Consider the following 21,076-nt stretch of genomic DNA (forward strand, 5'->3'; position numbering starts at 1 on the left):
TTATTTTATTTTATTTCTAACTACATGACTTTACCGAAAGAACCAAAGAGTTTGAATTCCTGCAGTCACGAAAGCTTCAAATCAAGATTGATGTTATTCACTTTCCAGTATTTCCACTGAATTCTGAGTGCTCTTAATATGTTTTAGCAAATGCATTATTAGTGGGAAATTCAATTCACAATAGAGTTTTTTTTGGATTAGATCGCGTAAATATATAAATGTGTCGTTAAACCCGCCACCACCCGACACAGCCAACTAGTAATGGTTGTCACGTAAACAGAACGTGCCAATTCGTCACGGGTATAGCACACCGGTGTGTCGGAGAGCCAAGCCACAACATTTACAATCTGAGTACGACGTTTCGCCAGTTGTAATTACTGTAAATGTTGTGGCTTGGCTCTCCAACACACCGGTGTGCTGTACTTGTGACGAATTGGCCACGTTCTGTTTACGTGACAACCCTTACTAGTTGGCTGTGTCGGGTGGTGGCGGGTTTAACAACAAATTTATATATTTACGCGATCTAACCCAAAAAAAACCTCTTATGGATGATATTGGTCGCGAAAGCCTAAGGGAATTAAATTCCAGGCCACTGGCAAAAAAAAACGTTATAGATGTTGAAAGGATATAGTTAAAGAATCAAAACGTATTTGGTTATTTTCTTAAACGTTCGACGCACATTTTCTCAGCGGATCGTATACTTTGCGCTAAAAAGACTCTTTTTTTTTCTTTCTGCCAGACAAAGTGCACGCGGCATGATCTTCCCCTCGCTGCAACAACGTTGACTTTGTGCGAAATCGTGACGGACGGCAGGAGCCCACGCCGCTGACGGGCGAACCTTGCCAAAGCGTAGCGAGCCACTTCTTTTTTTGGACAAAATAACTCTGGAAGGCCTGAGCATGCCCACCGATAACATTTTCTTATCTGCAAACATAACAGGATTTCCGACTGTTTTCATACGAGTAGGAGCGAGGTATATATATTTTGTACGCGAGATAGGAAGGTTCGCTTCACAAGGAGGGCAGTGAAATGCCCGCTGCGGTTTGCGTGCCTGGAAGCGTTGTGTTTAACATCGGGCCTGATATATGTGCAAGCCTCGTGGCAGTTTCAAACTTAATGTACCTTTGATTTACTCTTTTGAAATCCTCTGCGGCATTCTGGCAGCATTTGACGTAGTGTATTTCTATAAATGCTCGCCCTGTTGAGGTCGACGGATTTTTTTCCACCTCCCCTGCCCCCCCCCTCACCACCACCACCGCGTGCTAAAATGCGTCAGCTTTTATTGACGATTCGCAGGGTATAAACGGCAATAATAAAGCGAAAATTCTTAATTCACATGGAAGCTTTGGTGAGGATAATGCCGCTCTGTCCACTTCATCCGTAGCGCCCCACCCCCCGCCGTCACCCCTCCATCCGTCCGATCCTTTCTCCGACGGTGTCTGAACGTCCCTTAATTTGGCGCTCTTGCGACACAAAGAGCTCGGACGAAGCTGCCTAATTGACGATTAATCTCCATTAGCTGCGCGCTGAACGCCGCGCTTCTGATTCCCAAAAGCTCCACGGCCAACGATCGCGAAAAGGTTCCCAGCGAGAAATCCTCTCGAGCACTGAGGAGTGGGGAGTGGGTTTTCTTCTTCCTGACGCAGCGCCCGGCAGCCTTAATGTGGATTAATTTGGTGCCGAATAATGTCTGAGGCAAATTGAAAGTGACTTACGGCCACTGAGCGGAACAAACTGAGCTCTCTGATCTCGCTGATTTATGTTTGCGTGCATGTACTTAGCGGTGGCTTATGCTTAAACACCCTTGTCACATTATAACCTCGGCGGACCCCCCCCCCCTACCAGCCCCCCCGGCCCCCCTTGTCTCTCCTGCACCCCCCTCACCTCAGGGCAGCCCCCACCTCCCTGTCCCCCTCCCTCCCCCCCCCCTCCGCCGGACCCCCACTGCTTTTTTATGGCCCAGAAAGAGAAAAAAAAATCCCAAAAATGTTTCCCCTTCCACCTTACCGGGAAAAACGGGTCAACAGAAGTTGGAACTGTTCTGTTCAATTTAAAAACTTGTTTTTTGAAATCAAATCGCGGCGCCGCGCCTTTTGTGCAAGTTTCGAGTCGTGAATGTCACGTGGAGACGAAATTATTTGAGCAGGTGTCAGAAGCGTTCCAAGTCGTTTCAGGGCCCTCGTTTCTCTTAATTTGTTGGCTTTAGTTAAGCAAAACCTGACATTCCAGGTTTCGCTTAACTCTTGCTGAATTCTAATATTTGGAAACTTATATATATTTATAATAATAAAAAAAGAAATCAGCTCGGGGTGGCATAACAGACATTTCGTCGCGTCCATTCTTTCCCCCCCCCCGCCCTCCTCTCGATTGCAGCGTCGATCGTCTGCGACTTTTAAACACACACGCAAAAAGAAAAAGAAAAACCTACCTTTACGGACCCACACGATAATTGAATCCCCGCAAAGAGCATTAAACCCAATCAAAGGGAGCCGGTTAAAATATCAAAAAGCCTCGCTGTGTCTGCAGCCGGCGTTGACAGCTTGACATGCTTGGCAGATATATTTGCTGGAAAGCGGTGCTCGGCTGGAATGTAGCGTGAACGCGACGACGGCCACGGACGAATCGGGCCCTTTTTTATTTTCAAAATCAAGTGCCCTTTTCGTTTTGCTTGGCTCCATTTTAATTGCCGCCCGCCGCCCGCTCTGGCCAGCTCTTATTGGTGTGCCGTGCCACAGCTGGGCCGCCTCTGCTGTGCCGCCACTGATGTGCCGTTTCTGCCGTGCCGCCAAGGCTTTGCCACCACGGCTTTGCCACCACTGCCATGGCCATGCCGCCAGTAGCTCTCAGCGGCTGTGGCCCGATTGTCGTGGAGGAAGGTGGGGACGCAGTGCCAGCGCGTCGAAGCACAGGGGACGTCGCCCTTAGATGTGCGCGCGCACGTCTCTCCTGTGCCAACACTGAGTCGTGTACGGGGGGTAATGCTCGGTGGGTAATGAAAATGAAAATTTCAAATGCCCTCTAGAGGGGCTTTCTCGAGCTCCTTCTCATGGCATAACCTTCTGCCAGCATTGGTGTGAGCAAGCAATTGCAGGGCTGCACCTTTACCTTATCAACCCACCGTGTGATGAAGTTCTCCCCGTAGGTCGTGGCAGTATTTTTTGACGATACTTCACCATTCTGGTTCGTTGCAGTGTGGTGGAGGGGGGGGGGCAGGAATGGTTTACGTATCACTCGCCACCGACGTTAACCACGTCCAGGAATAAAACTCCCAATAACTAGCTTCATAGCAAAGTGCACGCACCAATGCACCACCGCCCCCCATTCCCATTTAATAAGCTATTAAGTGAAAATTTTAATTCAACGTGATCTTTTTTTTTAAATAGAGACGTCTGCTCAGGATATGGTAATGCCTATTTATAGCCACGTTTTCCAGACCTACTCTGGGGCACAGTATCCCTTTAAAGGAACTAAACACTGGGAAGTAAATGATTGTCAAATTGGGGCTTGCCACTGGGCTGTCACTAAGCCCCTTGATGCTTCGTAAAAAATTTGGTGATTCTCCCACAAAGCTCCGTCTCTCTTTACTGCCCGAGCACCACGACAATCTCCCCACTTACGGCTCGGTCTGCCCCCCCCACCGCTCCCTCCCACCGCCGCCCTCCGCCACTCAAGAAAGCTCCTGGATCCATCCGTGATTGCAGCTCCTTCACCGATGATTTCCGTCATCTATTCAACGGCTTTCACGAGAGTGAAACGTGAACTCGTCCCAAAGGGGCTCCCGCTAATCCGGTGTAATTTCCTCGAATATTCCATCAGCCAAAGGGTTAACGGTTAACTCGCATGGTCCAGTTGAATTAGGACGAACAATAAAATGCATATAGGGCAAAATTAAATCCACATTTCTCTGGGAGCTCCTTAATGATCTTTTTTTTTCTGAAACCGATATGGCTTCCCTTTGCGAATGGAAATATCAAACGATGGCTGGCCAACATTCTGCGTGGAAATGTCGTCAAGTTCTTTTGCCCTGTATGAACATAATATACGTACATTTTCGGGGGCCCGATTATTAAGGGCATAAAACAATCGCCTCTCGCCACTTGGCAAACGCAAGCTTAATCATGCCAGAGGCCTCGGGTGGGTATGATTCGCGACGTTGACCTTTGTAATGTCCCCGACAAATCGTCGCTCTCCGCATTTGAGCTAAAACGGCCTCGTGTCATGGCCTGTGAGAAATACTTGATCACTATCGGCTAATTTGAGCTGTTGGGGCTCGCCTGCCCTATCCCGTGGAGGACTCGAGTCTGTCAGCTGGCTGCATCCGTGTTCGCGCCGATGGATTGTCAAGCTGTCGAGCCTAATAAATTGCACGGATTCCTTGCACCGGGTCTCTTTTGTTCCAGAGCTCATGAATGTGTAGTTTGTAGTCGTGTAGTTAATTTGTCTGCATTCCCCCATGGGGTCTTTAAAAAGCGGTTGTAAAAGCTTTTTAGCGAGCGCATTACTTTACATTTTATTCCCTATTTTTTTTTGGGGAGGGGAGGTGGAGTTTGGAAATTTATAGCGGCTGCTTCGAGCACTTAGCGGATTCTGATATTAATTCGATACCACTCCGAGTCGTGGTGGTACAAAAGAGAAAAGCAAATTGGCGTTCGATGTAATTCACCAAACATTCATGAACGTGATTACAATTGAGATTTATATCGCGTCTTAATACTGGGAGCATTACTAGATGCCGTGCAGGAACAACTGTTCACATAGAGTCATTTACCTCCTCATCACTCTTCTATCACTACTAACAAGGTTTACCGTGAACTTTACTCATTGATCACTCCACCGATGTTGACGCCTTTGCCCACCGGACTGTTTTGTCTGATCCACCACAGGGAGTTCCAGCAGAGCACTGCAGGCCTCAGCAATACACACTCACTCGTCTGCTCACTCACCTACTCACTAGTCTACTCACTCGTCTACTCACTCGTCTGCTCACTCATCTGCTCACTAGTCTACTCACTCGCCTGCTCACTCATCTGCTCACTAGTCTACTCACTCGTCTGCTCACTCGTCTGCTCACTCATCTGCTCACTAGTCTACTCACTCACCTGCTCACTCATCTGCTCACTAGTCTGCTCACTCGTCTGCTCACTCACCTGCTCACTAGTCTACTCACTCGCCTGCTCACTCATCTGCTCACTCGTCTACTCACTCGTCTGCTCACTAGTCTGCTCACTCGTCTACTCACTCGTCTACTCACTAGTCTGCTCACTCGTCTGCTCACTAGTCTACTCACTCACCTGCTCACTCACCTGCTCACTAGTTAACTCACTTGTCTGCTCACTCACCTGCTCACTAGTCTACTCACTCGCCTGCTCACTCGTCTGCTCACTAGTCTACTCACTCGCCTGCTCACTCATCTGCTCACTAGTCTACTCACTTGTCTACTCACTCACCTGCTCACTAGTCTACTCACTCGTCTGCTCACTCATCTACTCACTAGTCTACTCACTCGTCTACTCACTCACCTGCTCACTAGTCTACTCACTCGTCTACTCACTCATCTGCTCACTAGTCTACTCACTCGCCTGCTTACTCGTCTGCTCACTAGTCTACTCACTCGTCTACTCACTCGTCTACTCACTCACTTGCTCACTAGTCTACTCACTCGTCTACTCACTCATCTGCTCACTCATCTGCTCACTAGTCTACTCACTCGTCTACTCACTCGTCTACTCACTAGTCTACTCACTAGTCTACTCATTCGTCTGCTCACTCGTCTACTCACTAGTCTACTCACTAGTCTACTCACTCGTCTACTCACTCACCTGCTCACTAGTCTACTCACTCGTCTACTCACTCACCTACTCACTAGTCTACTCACTAGTCTACTCACTCGCCTGCTCACTCATCTGCTCACTAGTCTACTCACTCGCCTGCTCACTCATCTGCTCACTAGTCTACTCACTCGTCTACTCACTCATCTGCTCACTAGTCTACTCACTCGTCTACTCACTCACCTACTCACTAATCTACTCACTCGTCTGCTCACTCATCTGCTCACTAGTCTACTCACTCGCCTGCTCACTCATCTGCTCACTAGTCTACTCACTCGTCTACTCACTCATCTGCTCACTAGTCTACTCACTCGTCTACTCACTCGTCTACTCACTAGTCTGCTCACTCGTCTGCTCACTCATCTGCTCACTAGTCTACTCACTCGTCTGCTCACTCATCTGCTCACTAGTCTACTCACTCACCTGCTCACTAGTCTACTCACTCGCCTGCTCACTCGTCTGCTCACTAGTCTACTCACTCGCCTGCTCACTCATCTGCTCACTAGTCTACTCACTTGTCTACTCACTCGTCTGCTCACTCACCTGCTCACTAGTCTACTCACTCGCCTGCTCACTCACCCACTCACAGACAAAGACAAAGCTCCCCCCTTGTAGCCTTAACAGACTATTGGGGCAAGTGCTGTTAACAAGCACCGAGGAAGCCCGGAACGGTACACGAATGCGTGGCCAGCACCACACCTGGCCGCCTTTGTCTCCCTTCTGGCCACTTCTGTTTCTGCTTCTCTCACACAGCTCCACGCTGACCGAGCGCACTCACGGAACAGTGAAGCGCGTAGTTTAAAGCAGGGGTTAAACCTGGATGACATGTGAAAGTAACATGCTACAGCAGCGAGTGTGGCGGCACCGAATGGCCGTGGAAGGTTTCGCAAAAGCCGGCAGAGCTCGAATGCAAGCGCTACAGGCAGCTGCCGCGGTGCAATGGTGAGCACGTTGGACTTCCAGTTCGGAGGTGGCCGGTTCGAACGTACGTATGTACTAGGGCTGAACGATTAATCGATTTCAAATCTAAATCGCAATTTGAAACAATGCGATTAGCAAATCGCAAAGGCTGTGATTTTTTGCGATTTGAAAAGTCCTGTTACTTTATTATTGGAATTTTTTTTATTATAATAACTTTATTTATTTAACTTCACAATTGTTCTATTTCAATTTAAACATTTTAATAAATACATGTGGGAAGCAATGAATATCTTTTAAGTTATCATCCTTGCATTAGAATATATAGAGCAGTTCATATTTTGATGGTATCATGTGGTAATGCTCCATCACATGTTTTAAATCTATTACACAGTGAATATTGAACTGAAGCTTGACTTTAAAAAATGTAATCGCAAATCAAATCGCAATCGCAATATCTGTCAGAAAAATCACAATTAGATATTTTCGTTCAGCCCTAGTATGTATGTGTTTTCAATTTTTTTTGCACTAATCGAAGGTGGCCGATTCGATTCAATCTCCTAGTGCGGTTGTTGAAACAACGAAGTAATGTTTCTCCTTTAATTCCCCCCCCCCGCCCTTCCCCGCTCACTCCCCCACCGCCTCTTACCACCCGGTGGTATAAATAATAAGTACACCACAGGTCAGATAAGTCGATCCGGCAGATCGAGAGTCCTCTTCCAACACGTCTGATCTGCGTGGAAGAGTAGGCCAAGATGCCCTCTTGAGCTCCCCTCGAGCGGAGGGCCCTTTTTTCCCAGCAGCAGTGGCGTGAGGCCAACAACTTCTGGGCTGCACCTTTACCTTGACGTTTTTTTTTGTCCTTGCTGTTGGCTGGATTACATCGTCCCTCTCCACCGAATACCATTACGCTCGCATACATTGGACAGACGTTGCACAAACAGTCCGTGCCATTTCCCTCCTCCTACTTTCTTGTGCTTTCTCTTTCTCTGTTGAATTTTTTTTAACTCCCTCTTTTTTTTTGGTTCAGTAGCAGCTTTTGCACGCTGTCTGGACAACCACCCAACGCTGTGGTGAGAAAAAAGAAAAGCATTATTCGAATCTCCCCCATCACACTTTCCTTCAAAGCTAACAAAAGTGCCATTGCCTAGCTCTCTAAACAGCCTGTTAGGACTTGTGAGCTTTACAAGGCTTATTACGCTAAAAGGTACCGAGTGTGATGTGAGCCACTCTGCATGCAAGGGAGCATTGCAAAGGGTACTGCAAAGTTGACCCTGCCACCAGTATTCGCCCAATCTCGCCCCATCTCAGAAGCCAAGCAGGGATTTTGGACGCCTGGATAAGAAGTGTCTTGGATTGGTGGCCACTATGCAAGCCGGGTTGCCGTAGGCTGCTGCGGGGCTTGTGCGATGTGGTGATCAGCAGTGCAGCAAAATATAACGTATCATACTTCACCATTATGGTCAGTGCAGGTTTGTGCAGGGGGTCGAGGGTATGACTTAGTTCTGATGTTACTCACCACTGATGTTAGCCGTGGCTGGGAATCGAACCCGTGTTTTGCCGGCTTCATAGTGCAGCAGGCTAACCAGTGCACCAGCACCGCTCCACTCCGCTGACCCTTTATTGTGCCTAAAAATGACCAGGAGATTTTACCGCTGCAGTCCACTGTCGGACATTAATTATAAAACCCGTAACAATTAACGATAGTGAAACGGAGTGTCTGGAGGCGAAGCCGCATGGGGTGCGAGGAGGCAGTTAGGATGATGTGGACACCCTCAGACTGTAGGGGCCTTTGTTTATCTTCAAAGTCAGGGTTCCTCTACAGCTCATGAGCAAAGACAAGCGTAGTAAGCGGTGGGAGTCCCATTGACACATTGTGGGGGAAAAGGTCAAACAATGACCTGAGCACCCAACAAACCCCACGCCCCCCCCACTCTTCCCTCACCACCACCTCGCTTGCTTCACCATTAACCGACGGACGCTTTCGCAAGAGTTCTACCGCGCGGGTCGTCACGGTTGTGCTTGCTAACAGCACTTGCCCCGGCAGTCTGTTCAGGCTACATGGGGGATCTTTGTCTTTGCTGCTGCTGCTGCTGCTCAGCTGCCCGATGCGCCGCGACGTTGTTCTGCCGTGTAGTCTGACGTTTCGCTCCGCGCGCCGGGAGCGTTCTTCATCGCGAACTGAAATCGGGGCACGCGAAAAATGTATTCCCGGAAACAGTGTTCCGGACTGTTCCGGCTGACATTGACCCAGTGCCCCCAATGTTTCACCGTACGCGCCGGGAGCTTTCTTAAGGCAGCAATTTAATTGAGAAGAAGCTCCTAACTTGCAAATGGAGTGAAACGTTGGCAGAGTTAGGAACCGGGTTCTGAAAGATTAATTATTGCGTTCCTTATTTTGTTCACCTCTGATGTACAATAATATATCATGGAAGAAAAAAAAAGTTATCTAGAGTGGTTTATTATTGTTATTATTTTCACTACGCAACTGACAATCACCAGGACTCTTCATTGTTACGGAAGACTTACAGAATGAGACTACTTATTTATACTGGTGGAATCCGATGAGCTATTAAGTGCTTTTTCACAGATGTTTAGTCAGGGCTGGTAAGAACGTTACAACAACAAACAGTGCAAAACACGATAGGAGTGCAAAGTACAAGAAAGGTAAACAAATCACCCAAACACATACAAATACAGCACTCAACCATCCCCATCCTACCAGACAAAGCCCACTGAGGATTTAACTTATTGTTCAAAAGCGACCTGGCCACAAATGATAGCTCAACAAAGTGGCCAAAAACGATGTCCCAGTGCAGCCGCCTCAACAAGAGGACAAGCCTGGAAAATAACCATGACAGGTGGCAGTCCGAGCTCATGCTCCACATGGCTTTGACAAGGTCTGCCTGGTTTTTGACGACACTTGGGAAGTGAATCACGTCTCAGTCTGCCGTTGATGTCCAGCTCGTAGCTGGATTTTTGTTTTGTGCCACGGCCTCCAAAAACGCTTGCTCTAATTACAGCTCGTTAGCCCCGTGCCCGCCGATGGGATGTGTGCGAAATGCTACGAAATAAAAAAGATGCAGGCCTGAAATTAGGTGCTTGGTGCCATTCCTGGCGAAAGGGACTCCAAACGCATTTCCACGCTGGCCAGATGCCTTGGAATCAGCATAATAATTTATACTCAATGAATCCGATGAGCTATCAAGCTCTTTTCCACACACGTCCAGTAGTTTTCCCAGGAAGGGTTGGGAGTACCCACACTTTGCCCCAAACCGCACGCAGCCTGCCGATCAGCTAACCATGGTTGCAACCATTCATACTGCCGTGAAAGATTATGAAATTAATGGTTAAGAGTATGGCTTTTTGGAGAGTTTAGATTGTTCACCCCCTTCTTACTCCGTATCGCAAAAGTTTTAAGGAGCAGGGCTAGAATTTATATCTTCGCTGCTCCTCAACATAAAACATTCGTTGGCTACGCAACCCTCCCCTCCGTGCAGCACTCACTATCTCTCCCGTCCGGCACTGTTTACGCGTGAAACGTTCAGATAAAAGATTGCAATTTTTTTTTTAAACCCGAGGCACTGCCTAAACTTAACAGACGCAGAAGCTTCTTCGCGTGAAAGAACGGCCTAGACATGGAATTCATGTCCTGAATTTTTTTGTTGTTGCTATCTTCTCCTCCCCCCCCCACCTCCTTTTTCTGCTCAAAAGAATCGGAAAACAACTTCATTTTCAGCTGCGGGGTGTCTCCTCCACCCGTCAAGGGCAGGGGAACGCAGGACACTGCTGCCCTCTCTGTGTGCTCAGGTGGGATGGCCTTCGACGCTGCTCGTTTGTTGTTGTGTGCGTGCGTATGCAGGTTTCTTGTTGTTGTTTATCAGCGTTTGAATGCGTGCACAACTGAGCCACGCACACACAAGACAAAGATCCCCCGTGTAGCCTTAACAGACGTTTGGGGGAAGTGCTGTTAGCGGGTGCCTATGAAGGCCAGCATTAACACGAGGGGGTGGGTGGCCAGCACCACGCCGGACCACCTTTGTCTCTCCAGTGGTGATGTTAACACACTGCGCTAAGTACTAATTTTAGGCTGAGTCTACCTAGGGGAGGTCCAGGACCGGTTCAAATAATGGCCATGAGTGGGAATGGAACTCGGGTCACCAGGTGACGCAGCGAGCCAACCGCAATGCGTCCGCTGCCCACGTACACAACTTGCACGCACTAAAGCTTGCACTGCATATACTGCTTGAGTCATACGCTTCAAACAGTAAACAGAATATATATAAAAAAATTTGTTTGCCCACGTACACAACATGCACGCACTAAAGCTTGCACTGCAGATACTGCTTGAGTCATACGCTTCAAACAGTAAACAGAATATATATAAAAAAATTTGTTTGCCCACGTACACAACATGCACGCACTAATGCTTGCACTGCAGATACTGCTTTGAGTCATACGCTTCAAACAGTAAACAGAATATAAATTGAATTTTTGTTTTCAGAATTGAAATACATTGAGGGTTTTTTTTTTTACATTATTTGTTTTTCGAGATTTTATTCCAATTTGGCCATTGGCATCATGTCGCAAGGCAAAGTGTCCATTAAGGACTCACCAGTCGAATACATACTAATTTAACTGCTACTGTCCCTACGAGTGACCTTTAAGCCACAGCCGGGGTGGCAGCATTTTCCACCCACTCTGCTACTGAGCAGTATTAATTTCACCGCAAAATAAAGTGAAATCCACATGTAATATGATGGATGTTTGTGCATTCACTTGGCAACCATGGTTGTGCTATGAAGAAGGCCCATTGTCTAAAACGTCTGCCGATTTTATATTCGTAGTTTTTATTTTTAAAGTCGAGTGTGTTTGAGTCAGATAGTTTTTTTTATATTTGTTAATTGTGCACCACTGCCAACGCAGCATCACTAAACAAAGTGGTTTCATCGCAGGTGGCTGCCCCAGACTTGAACCCAGGGTCTCTGTGTTCCATGGGCCAATCGAGCCCCGCCCGTACGCTGCTTTGTGACACAGTGATGGGCATAGGTCCTAGGGCTGGATGCTGTGAAAGGATTGGAGGTCCTGCATGACTTGGTACAACGAATGGCAAATGAGTCTCACCTGGGAAGACTCTCAACGGCACGGGGTAGATGTCAGCACAGATAGGACGCCATTCTCTTTTGGAGTGTTTCATTTTATGCGGAGGTGATGCAAGAATTTCGTAAATGCCCCTTAGATCATGAATCTGAAGATTATTTTATTTGGCGATAAAAATGTAAATCTATGCAGTTACCTTCTCCATGGGATTTTGGCTCTTATTTTCCAAATGTCATGGTTGAAATGAATGTTTTTTTTTAATACTGTAAATATCGTTTGACAAAGGTTGAATGAACAAAGAAATTTGAAAAACGAAACACTCCAAAAATTATCACCACCAACATCTTTTCGCGTTTTGAAATTCATTTACGCAACATTGAGTTGTTATAGATGAACGACTCGCAAGTGTTCATACGGAAAGCAAACTGTCGGGACCTACGTTCATATGCAGGACAAATAATCGACCGAAACCTTTATTGAAATCAGGTGAGAGCCCGGTTAAACTAAAGAGCAACTTTTATTTATCTTGTCCCGGGTCACGACAACATCGCAAAAACAACGCGATAAGACAACGAGTAAGAGCCGGGGGAGCGTTACAAAAACATTCCCCGCATCCCTCTCGCACTCCAAGCACGAGCGCAGCGTCGCCAGACGACCCGGAGGTGCGCAATCGCACGAAGACAGCTCTAGCTGACGTTACAAGCAGAATGTGTATCCATACTGGAGGAATCCGATGAGCCATGAAGCTCTTTTTCGCAGGTGTCCAGTAGGGGCTGGTCAGAACGTGACAAAAAACTAAAAACACGATAGTAGTGCAAAGTATAGGAAAGGTAAAAAAATTACTTACAAATTTACAAATAAAACTCAACTATTTCTACCTTACCAGGTAAAGCCCACTGAGCTATGTAGCTCTTTTTCAGAAGCGACCTGCCCACAAATGATAGCTCAACGAAGTGGCTCATGTGGAAATTTATAGCAGCCAAATTTATAGAAATGATCTAGACAAATGTTTCTAAATGTTAAGGGACAAACCGGAGGATCCGGATAAAAAAAATGCACGCTACCGCGAGGAGAGAGGCGAGAGACATGTAAACTCTAAATATACATCAGGTTCAGGATCGAACCCCCTACCTCCTGCGTACCAGGCGAGAAAGACAACATCTCAGCACAGTGCTGCCCCTTAAATAAAACAACAAAACGAAGTTCAAATTGCTTCAGTACATCAATTCCTAAGCTTGGAGGTGCGCGACCCCTCGCCGTTGTCTGTGGCTGACGCTGTTGTCTGTGCGTGGCGGTGCTCAGACGCGGGAGACCGCGCCACGGTGAAGAGGAAAGCTCGTTTCGAGTTCCCCGCAGCCAAATGCCGGCTGAGGCGTCGCAACCCCGGCAAAGTCATGGACGGCTCCCTGAGACAGCCCGCCATAGGTGAGTTAACGCTCACCGCACGCATGAACGTTGAACTTCTTCCGCACCGTACGTAGCCGGCCGTGCTAATCGGAGGCGCGGTGGAAGGACAACAAACTAAACACAAAAATTACGCGCGCATCCCTGTGTGTGTGTATTATGGGGAGCGGTGGTGTAGCGGTTAGCGCGCTGCACTATAAACCTGGCGACCCAGGTTCTATTCCCGCTCACGGCAAACACCAGTGACGATTATCTGAACCGGTCCTGGGCCTCTCCTAGGTCGACTCAGCCTTAAATCAGTACCTGGTGAGGTGTGTAACATCGCCACTAGGGAGACAAAGGCGGTCGGGCGTGGTGCTGGCCACCCACCCCCTCGTGTACCGTTCCGGCCTTCATGGGTGCTCGCTAACAGCACTTGCCCCTACAGTCTGTCAAGGCTATTAAGGGAGAGGCGTCACGCTGGTATGAAGTTCATTTCGTCGTTTTTATTTTCGACGTTCCGTGTCTGGAGCGTGACCCCCGGCCCTCTCCTGCTGCCGGGTTTCGCGGTTGCGCCGCACACGGCTCTCTCCGACGCGTGTTCGGGGGTCGTGCCCGCCGCCCGCTGTTCGGTGCGACGTCCGACGTTTCGCTCCACGTGCTGCTGTGGAGCTTCTTCGGGAAATGGACGAGTTCGGGAATTGGAATGAATTGCGAGCGGTACAACGTGGGAGCGTGTTTCTCTCTTTCATGAGTTTAAAACCGTTTCCTTAACTGCCCGTGCTTCTCGTGCGCTCGATCTGTAAAAAATCTCGTCTGTTCACCCGTTCTTTCAGCTGGTCTACGTCTGTGTTAACCGCATCAGCACGTACGCGCTCACTCGGGGTGCGTTTACGATCGCTGGATTAAACTGAAAAGTCCGAAACACTAAGCGCAAAAGAAAGATTACACCAATATGAAATTAGCTAATATGATTGAATTTAGTTAAACTACTTAAGATGTTGCCACACGAAAAAGAAAGCAATATTGGTATACGATTTGCAAACTGAAAAATATACAAAAATAATCCACCTATTCACACGCAGCGGGGCAACACCTTTTATCTGTTCTTCATTCAAGTTTATTTGTCTAACGAGGTGAGAACTCGAGGGGCGGCTCCGACCAGGAATAGCCTCGTTTACAGGAGTGACCCCGGGTCAGCATAATGACAAATGCAATAACATAAAGTGCAGCAAGTGAAGCAAAGAGAAATGAGTGGGGGCAAGGTGGTGGTGGTGGTGGTGTGGGGGGGAAACACAACCACACGCTGTTAACTTTGCTACTGAATAGAAGAGCGATATCAATCAAGAGGATTCTTTTTTTTACAGGTTTCGTTCCGCTGTTGATGTTCGATATTTCAAAGACGCTCAACACATGAGTGGCAGAACCTTGGCTGCTCGTGCTCGAGAACACAATATCTGCGTTGCGTGTCGGCGGGCTGCTTATTCCTCCGCGCTTTTCTCTCATGAGCTGAACGCGTCAAACAGCAAACACTGCCTCTGGACGCAAACAAAAAGAAAACGGCAGCGTGTTTTTTTCTCCCCCTCTGCTTTATCGCCTTCCTCCACATCTCCAGTGCTCCTAAGGAACATGAAAGAGCTTCAGCGTGCGCGTGCACGTGTGTGTGTGCGTAACAGGGAGAGGCGTCATGCTGCTATGAAATTCGTTCGTCGTTTTTATTTTCACCGTTCCGTCTGTGGAGCGTGACCCCTTCAGCCGCCGTTGTGCGTGTTCGCACCGCAGTGAGGAGCGCGTCGCTTATTCTCGGCCCACACTCTGCTGACTGACGGTCGTGCTCACGAGCCAGCCAGCCAGCTAGTCAGCCAGCTAGTCAGCCAGCCAGGCAGTCAGTCATCCAGCCAGCCAGCCAAGCCAGCCAGTCAGCCAGTCAAAAAGCCAGCCAGTCACTGAGCCACTCAGTCAATCAGTCAGCTTTTTAGTCATTTAACCAGCCTGCCAGTCATCCAGCCAGTCAGTCAGCCAGTCAACCAGCAATCTCTTCATTTTTTCTAATACCGAGCGGTGAAAATCAAAGGCGGGAGGCGAGGCGGCTGTGTTTGCTCGGCCGACGACACACGACCTCGCCCGGTGCTCGGGGGAGCGGCTATTGGCACCTCCGCCCCGGGTCCCTCCCGATAAGCGGGCGCTCACGCTCCGGTGCTCGTCAAAGAGGCCGCGATGGGAGGAGAGATAAACCGCGGACGATCGAGAGGACGCGGAGCGCCGGGAGAGGAGGCTGCGCAGCGGCGTTCAGCTCTGTTGACGGTGTGCCGCCTTGTGTCCAAGAAAAGGAAAGAACACGTGATTTACGCCGTTGCCTTCGTGCGTCCGTGCGTTAGGACGCCAAAAAAGCCACCGCGAAATGAGCCGATCCCCAGCGAACGTGACGCTTGGGCCAACGTTGGGCCAACGTTGGTCCAACGGGCTCCCACCACATGGCAACGTTTGCCCAACGTTGCACGTCTACTTTGGCCGCAGCTCTCTCGTCAGGCGGGACGGTCGTCTTGGACGCGTTGATTTGCCCAACGCGGTTCCGAAGTGAACGTGTTGCTGGGATCTGCTCTCATAGGACCTTCAATCAGTCTAGCCAAAGGGCACCCCCCCCTCAATGGCAGCTGTCCCTTTGCAGGATGGTCATTGGTGACGGAGACTTGGGGAAGCCTCAAATCCATCAGTGGATTGACCGTAGCTGACGATGCTGGTAATGGGTGGCGGTGGCGGTGGTGTGGATTAATCAGAGCGGCAACTGGACTCGAACCAGGAACCTTCGCGAAAAGGGGCACTGGAGCTGCTTCAGCTGCGTGCCGCCGTCACCACAGGGGACCGATTGTTTACGTGTTTTGTTTACCCCCTTGGCGAGTTGCCCAATGCCGTGTTTAGGCTTTCTTTGGGCACGACACCCGGAGGGTTGACGGCGGGCGTTCTCAGTTTTCGCTCAAAAATCAAACAAACCCCCAAATCCCCTCCCATGTTTGCCAATTGCGCTGATTCAGAGGCTGGATATGCTCCACAGTCCCCAGCTGACGCGTGTAACGCTGAGTCCGGCGGGTCACGAATGGCGATGGAGCGGTGGGCCCGAGTAGTCGAACGCGTCCGAGTTGCACGTCCGTCGGAAGTTAGACGGAGCGACGGAATCGGATTGCGTCCGCAGATGCTGGGTGGGTTGCTAATGTGGGGAGCGGTGGTGCAGCGGTTAGCGCTACACTGCACTACGAACCTGGCGACCCGGGTTCGATTCCCGCTCACGGCCAACACCGGTGACGATTATGTGAACCGGTCCTGGGCCTCCCCTAGGTCGACTCAACCTCAAATGAGTACCCGGTGCGATGTGTAAACATCGCCACTGGGGAGACAAAGGCGTCCGGGCGTGGTGTTGGCAACCCACCCCATCGTGTGCCGTGCCGGCCTTCATAGGTGCTTGCTAACAGCACTTGCCCCTACAGTCTGTTAAGGCTATACGGGGGATCTTTGTTTTTGTTAATGTCGCGGAACAATTGGCTATGACTTGGGGAAGCCTTCATAGAGAAAGTGGAGTGATCATAGATGATGATTAAGATGGTGATAAACAATAAGGCAATTCATAAATTTCAATGGATTGTTTTTTTCCACTCATGATAAATGTACTTAGGAATTAGTCACTTCATGCAAATCGAATGCCCCTTTAATGTTTATGCTCACAGTCCGAACAAGATATAAGGCAATTGAGACGTATGATACAAACGTGATCGGACAGAGACGGAACACAAGCCAGATTTGGCCATGCAAACGAGGCGGACTGTCCAAGCAAGACAACACAAAGCAGACAGACTCTCAACATTGATCAATACACAGAAAATACAATTTAAAACAAATATCGGTGGGAATCATGCAACCGGAACTCGTGACGGTTTATTGAATCTCCGGAGGAATTTGGTCCATGCCGACTAATCTAGGCTCACACGCAAACATTCTAAACGTCCTGCGGAATTGGCCAAACATTGCAATTGAGGCTTCTCGCAAAACAAAAAAATCGATACATTTGGCCGTCACAAAAAGGTTATCTTTGACTGCCCAGACGACTACGGACGCTTCTTTCGGCGTGCACGTAATGCGGCGCGCCACCTAGCGGGCTTGAGATGCACTTAAAAGTCACAGTCTGACGTCCTGAGCTTTTTTGCTATTCATATAAAGCAACGTTATTTGCGAGTTATTATCCAGCAAAAAAAAGTAAAACGTTGTTTCCTGCTCAAAAGACTACGAGGTCTTGATCACCTCCTCTTCACAACTCCTACGCCAGCGGTGTAAGTGCCATATTTATCTGGTGGGGACGACAACGGCGGAGCCAGGATTTTCAGGTAGCGGGGGAGGGCAACCCCTCCAGCAATGAACAATGATAGAGGAGTTGTTAGTAAGTGAGGACTTGTCCCTTGCTTTTCATTCGACGCGTGTGCGGCGATGGCGCAGCCATCGATCGAGGGTCGATTTCGAACCGCGTTGTGTGATCGGCTTCGTGCTCGCTGAAGGTGTTGATGCCTTCAGGGAAGTCGTGTACTGGAAACGCAACTGCGCACAATTCTGAGAGTCACTTATAACTGCTTTGCCGTTACTTACTGTCAATTATGGACTCTATTGTCTAGAGTCCCTGGCACGTAATAATATGCTACACAGTGGCGGTCCCAAAATTCTGATGTATTACTAATAAACCCCAATGATCCGATCGAAATTAGGGAATTCGATCAAATCATTGGGCGGTGGGGGCACGTGCCACCCCCCCTCCCCCCATTGGTTCCGCTAGTGGACGAGCCTCTCCAAAGAGCAAAACATTCTCGATTTGCCCCCATGGCCGTGCCACCACGGCAGCTTCCTCCATACCCTCCGGCCTGTGCATCGCTGCACTCATCACTGTTAGCGAGCACCTATGAAGGCAGGAACGTAACACCAGGGCGTGGGTGGCGAGCACCACGCCAGACTGCCTTTGTCTCCCCAGTGGCGATGTTTACACACCGCACCAGGTACTCATTTGAGGCTGAGTCGACCTAGGGAAGGCCCAGGACCGGTTCAGATAATCGTCACCGGTGTTGGCCGTGAGCGGGAATCGAACTCGGGGGTCCGGGTTCATAGCGCGGCGTAGCGCTAACCGCTACACCACCACTTCCCACTACACTACCGCTCGTATATAACAACAACAACCGCCATTCGCCACTAAGTGGCGGTGACGTCACCACGACGCTTGTACCAGGACATGTGCACCTTGAGGCCACGTGAAGTGTCGAACGCCCGTTGGCAGGAGGTCACGGGTCAGACCCAGCAGGTGCCACGGGTCGACTGACTGAGATGACACACACGCATGCACACACACACGCATACACGCCGTGACTACCGCCGCCCTCCGTGCGCGTTCCGCAGAGAACAGCCTCGTGAACTTCGTGAACCTCAAGTGCGACTCGACCAAGGGGAAGCCGAACCGCAAGGGACGCAAGGCGCCCAACCTGGAGTCGAGGATCACGGCCGAGTTTGAGATTGAAGTGAGCGCCGAGGCGGCGACAGGTGAGTGTCGCCCTCGTGCGGACGCGTCGCTCCCTTCCCGGCTTAGGTCCGCCGGACGGACCGCTTCGTCTCGATGGGGACATTTTGTCGGCAGAATCAAAAGTGTCAGAATTTTTTAACATGAGAAGAGGTATATTCTTGGTTCTTTCGGTAAAGTCACGTGGAAGGGAAATAATAAAATAATAAAAATAAAAATAAATTCTCACGACGTTTCGATTGGAACACAGGCAATCATCATCAGGTGTGAAAACCACGGCAAGAAAATTTGAAAAAAGTGGCGTTTTCTTTCTTCAAATTTTCATGCTGTGGTTTTCACACCTGATGATGATTGCTTGTGTTGCAATCGAAACGTCGTGAGAAAGAAATTTGTAATTTTTATTATTTTATTATTTCCCTTCCACGTGACTTTACCGAATGAACCAAGAATATGAATCCCTGCAGTCACGAAAGCTTTAAATCGAAAAATAAAAACAGGTTTTCATACCCTCTCTGGCAGCGAAAAAAAACAGGAAGTGTTAAGATGTTCAAGCACCAAATAGAAACCTTTTGCAAGCCATCACTTCCACATTAACCACACTAACTTGTGGCGAAACATGTAAACAAACATCATCTGATAATATAATATATGCATTGTCTTTGAAACTGATTTGCCAACACCAGAGACAACTTTCTCCATGGCCTTGCCTCACCACTTTTAGAGCGGAGAACGCCAAACGGCGAACAGTACAAATACAATGCAAATATCAGAGCATTTATAGCTCGGGGTTGAGCAGTTATATTTATGGGATCTTTTTACTGGTAGGAACCCACTGGTTCCACCAGCCCACAGGGGATTATTGTGTCCGTCAGTCGCGCAGGGAGGGGCTGGGAGGGGAGGGAGGGGCTGGGTGGGGAGGGTGGGGTGGGGAGGGGAGGGTGGGGAGAGGCTGGGTGGGGAGGGTGGGGCTGGGTGGTGGGTGGGAGGGGTGGGGCTGGGTGGGGAAGGGGCTGGTCACCCCGTGGTGCCCTTATAAAACTCAACGTTTAACCTACTCACGCCGGCTTGTGCCCGCCCTCACAGTCGGGCATATTTGCGGAATGCACTACGCCGCCGTTGACCCTGGCCATTGACCGAGCAACCCAATGTTCCTACCAGCTCCCTCCGCAGGAATGTGTTTTACGAGTATCAAAAGTTTGAAAAAACAAGAAGAGGTTTCGTCTCGTCAGCCATTACCACCACCACCACGCTGCACGTCACAACACGTCACAGTACTCCTCTGTCCGCCACTGTCCCCGCACATAAAGAATGCCCTCACCATCGTCCCGTATTCATTTTTCGTTGCAAAAGTATTTTGTTGACCACACGATTTAGGTGCACTAGAGAGCCCCCTCTAGAGAGCCCCCCCCCTCCCACTCTATGGGGTATATTGCCCACAAATCTTGGAAGAGGTGGGAGCAGCCACACTTTACCCCACCACCGGCAAACCTGCTGATGGACTAACTCTGCTGTACCCACTTATACTGCTGGCCGCGCCGAGGTGGGCGGAGGATGTAAGAAACGTCGCCATTGTTTCAACTTCCACGCTGGGTGATTGGGTGGACAGCGGCGACCTCTGGATCGATCGCAAGTCCAGTGCACGAACCGTTCCGGCATCGCAGCGTCACGGAGGAGCGTGTAGCTCGTCGTGAGAGAAAAGGCTGAATGGATACAGGCTGACCATCAGACTGTCCTGTGGCTGAGGCTGGTGCGTCAATTGCTCGGGAATTGAAATTTGGAACCCAGTGTCAATAAACAGCTTTTGTCGGCAAAACACTTATTCATTTATTTATTTTACCAAGGAATGGCGCTTAATTTGCTTCCTTTGAAATCACATTTTTTTTCCATATCAAGACAGAAAACAGGACATTGGCATGAGGAACAGTTGTTGTTTCAATGCGGCATTTATTTTAGCAGGCAAGCAGTACATTCGGCGGGGCGCGGAATTACTGGTTTATTGCGAAGTAAAAATAAACAAGGAAAAGGAGGCATTCAAGTGAGCGACGGCTTCAAGAAACTTACCGGGCTCAAATTATGACTTTTCAACTTGCAGCTGCATGGCTGCATCGAGCCCGTGCATTGGTTCAACGTAACGCCGTGCAAAGCAACGTCGCAAAATCGACCCTCACGTATCCGCCCTAGCCAATTAACCGCCCACACCCAGTGCAGGATTTGCACGTGATGGCGTGACTGTCAATGCCCACATAGATGTCCACATCTCCGACCTTTTTTCAGAGAGTAAATGACAGTATTCCTAATCGCGCAC

The 21,076-nt window shown here is 49.2% G+C and overlaps 1 protein-coding gene across 7 annotated transcripts in view; it reads left to right on the forward strand.

Moving 5' to 3' along the window:
• The window catches only part of LOC144936522 (signal peptide, CUB and EGF-like domain-containing protein 2), a 184,121-nt gene that overhangs the window by 150,971 nt on the left and 12,074 nt on the right, over positions 1-21,076 (forward strand). For all 7 annotated transcript variants that reach the window (XM_078863685.1, XM_078863689.1, XM_078863688.1 and 4 more), the window contains 3 exons: positions 10,461-10,556; positions 13,149-13,271; positions 18,654-18,794. In XM_078863685.1, coding sequence (XP_078719811.1) covers positions 10,461-10,556; positions 13,149-13,271; positions 18,654-18,794 — 360 coding nt within the window. The remainder of the gene's footprint in view (positions 1-10,460; positions 10,557-13,148; positions 13,272-18,653; positions 18,795-21,076) is intronic.

This window comes from Lampetra fluviatilis, chromosome 16, assembly GCF_964198595.1.
Source record: "Lampetra fluviatilis chromosome 16, kcLamFluv1.1, whole genome shotgun sequence".
Lineage (NCBI taxonomy): Eukaryota > Metazoa > Chordata > Hyperoartia > Petromyzontiformes > Petromyzontidae > Lampetra > Lampetra fluviatilis.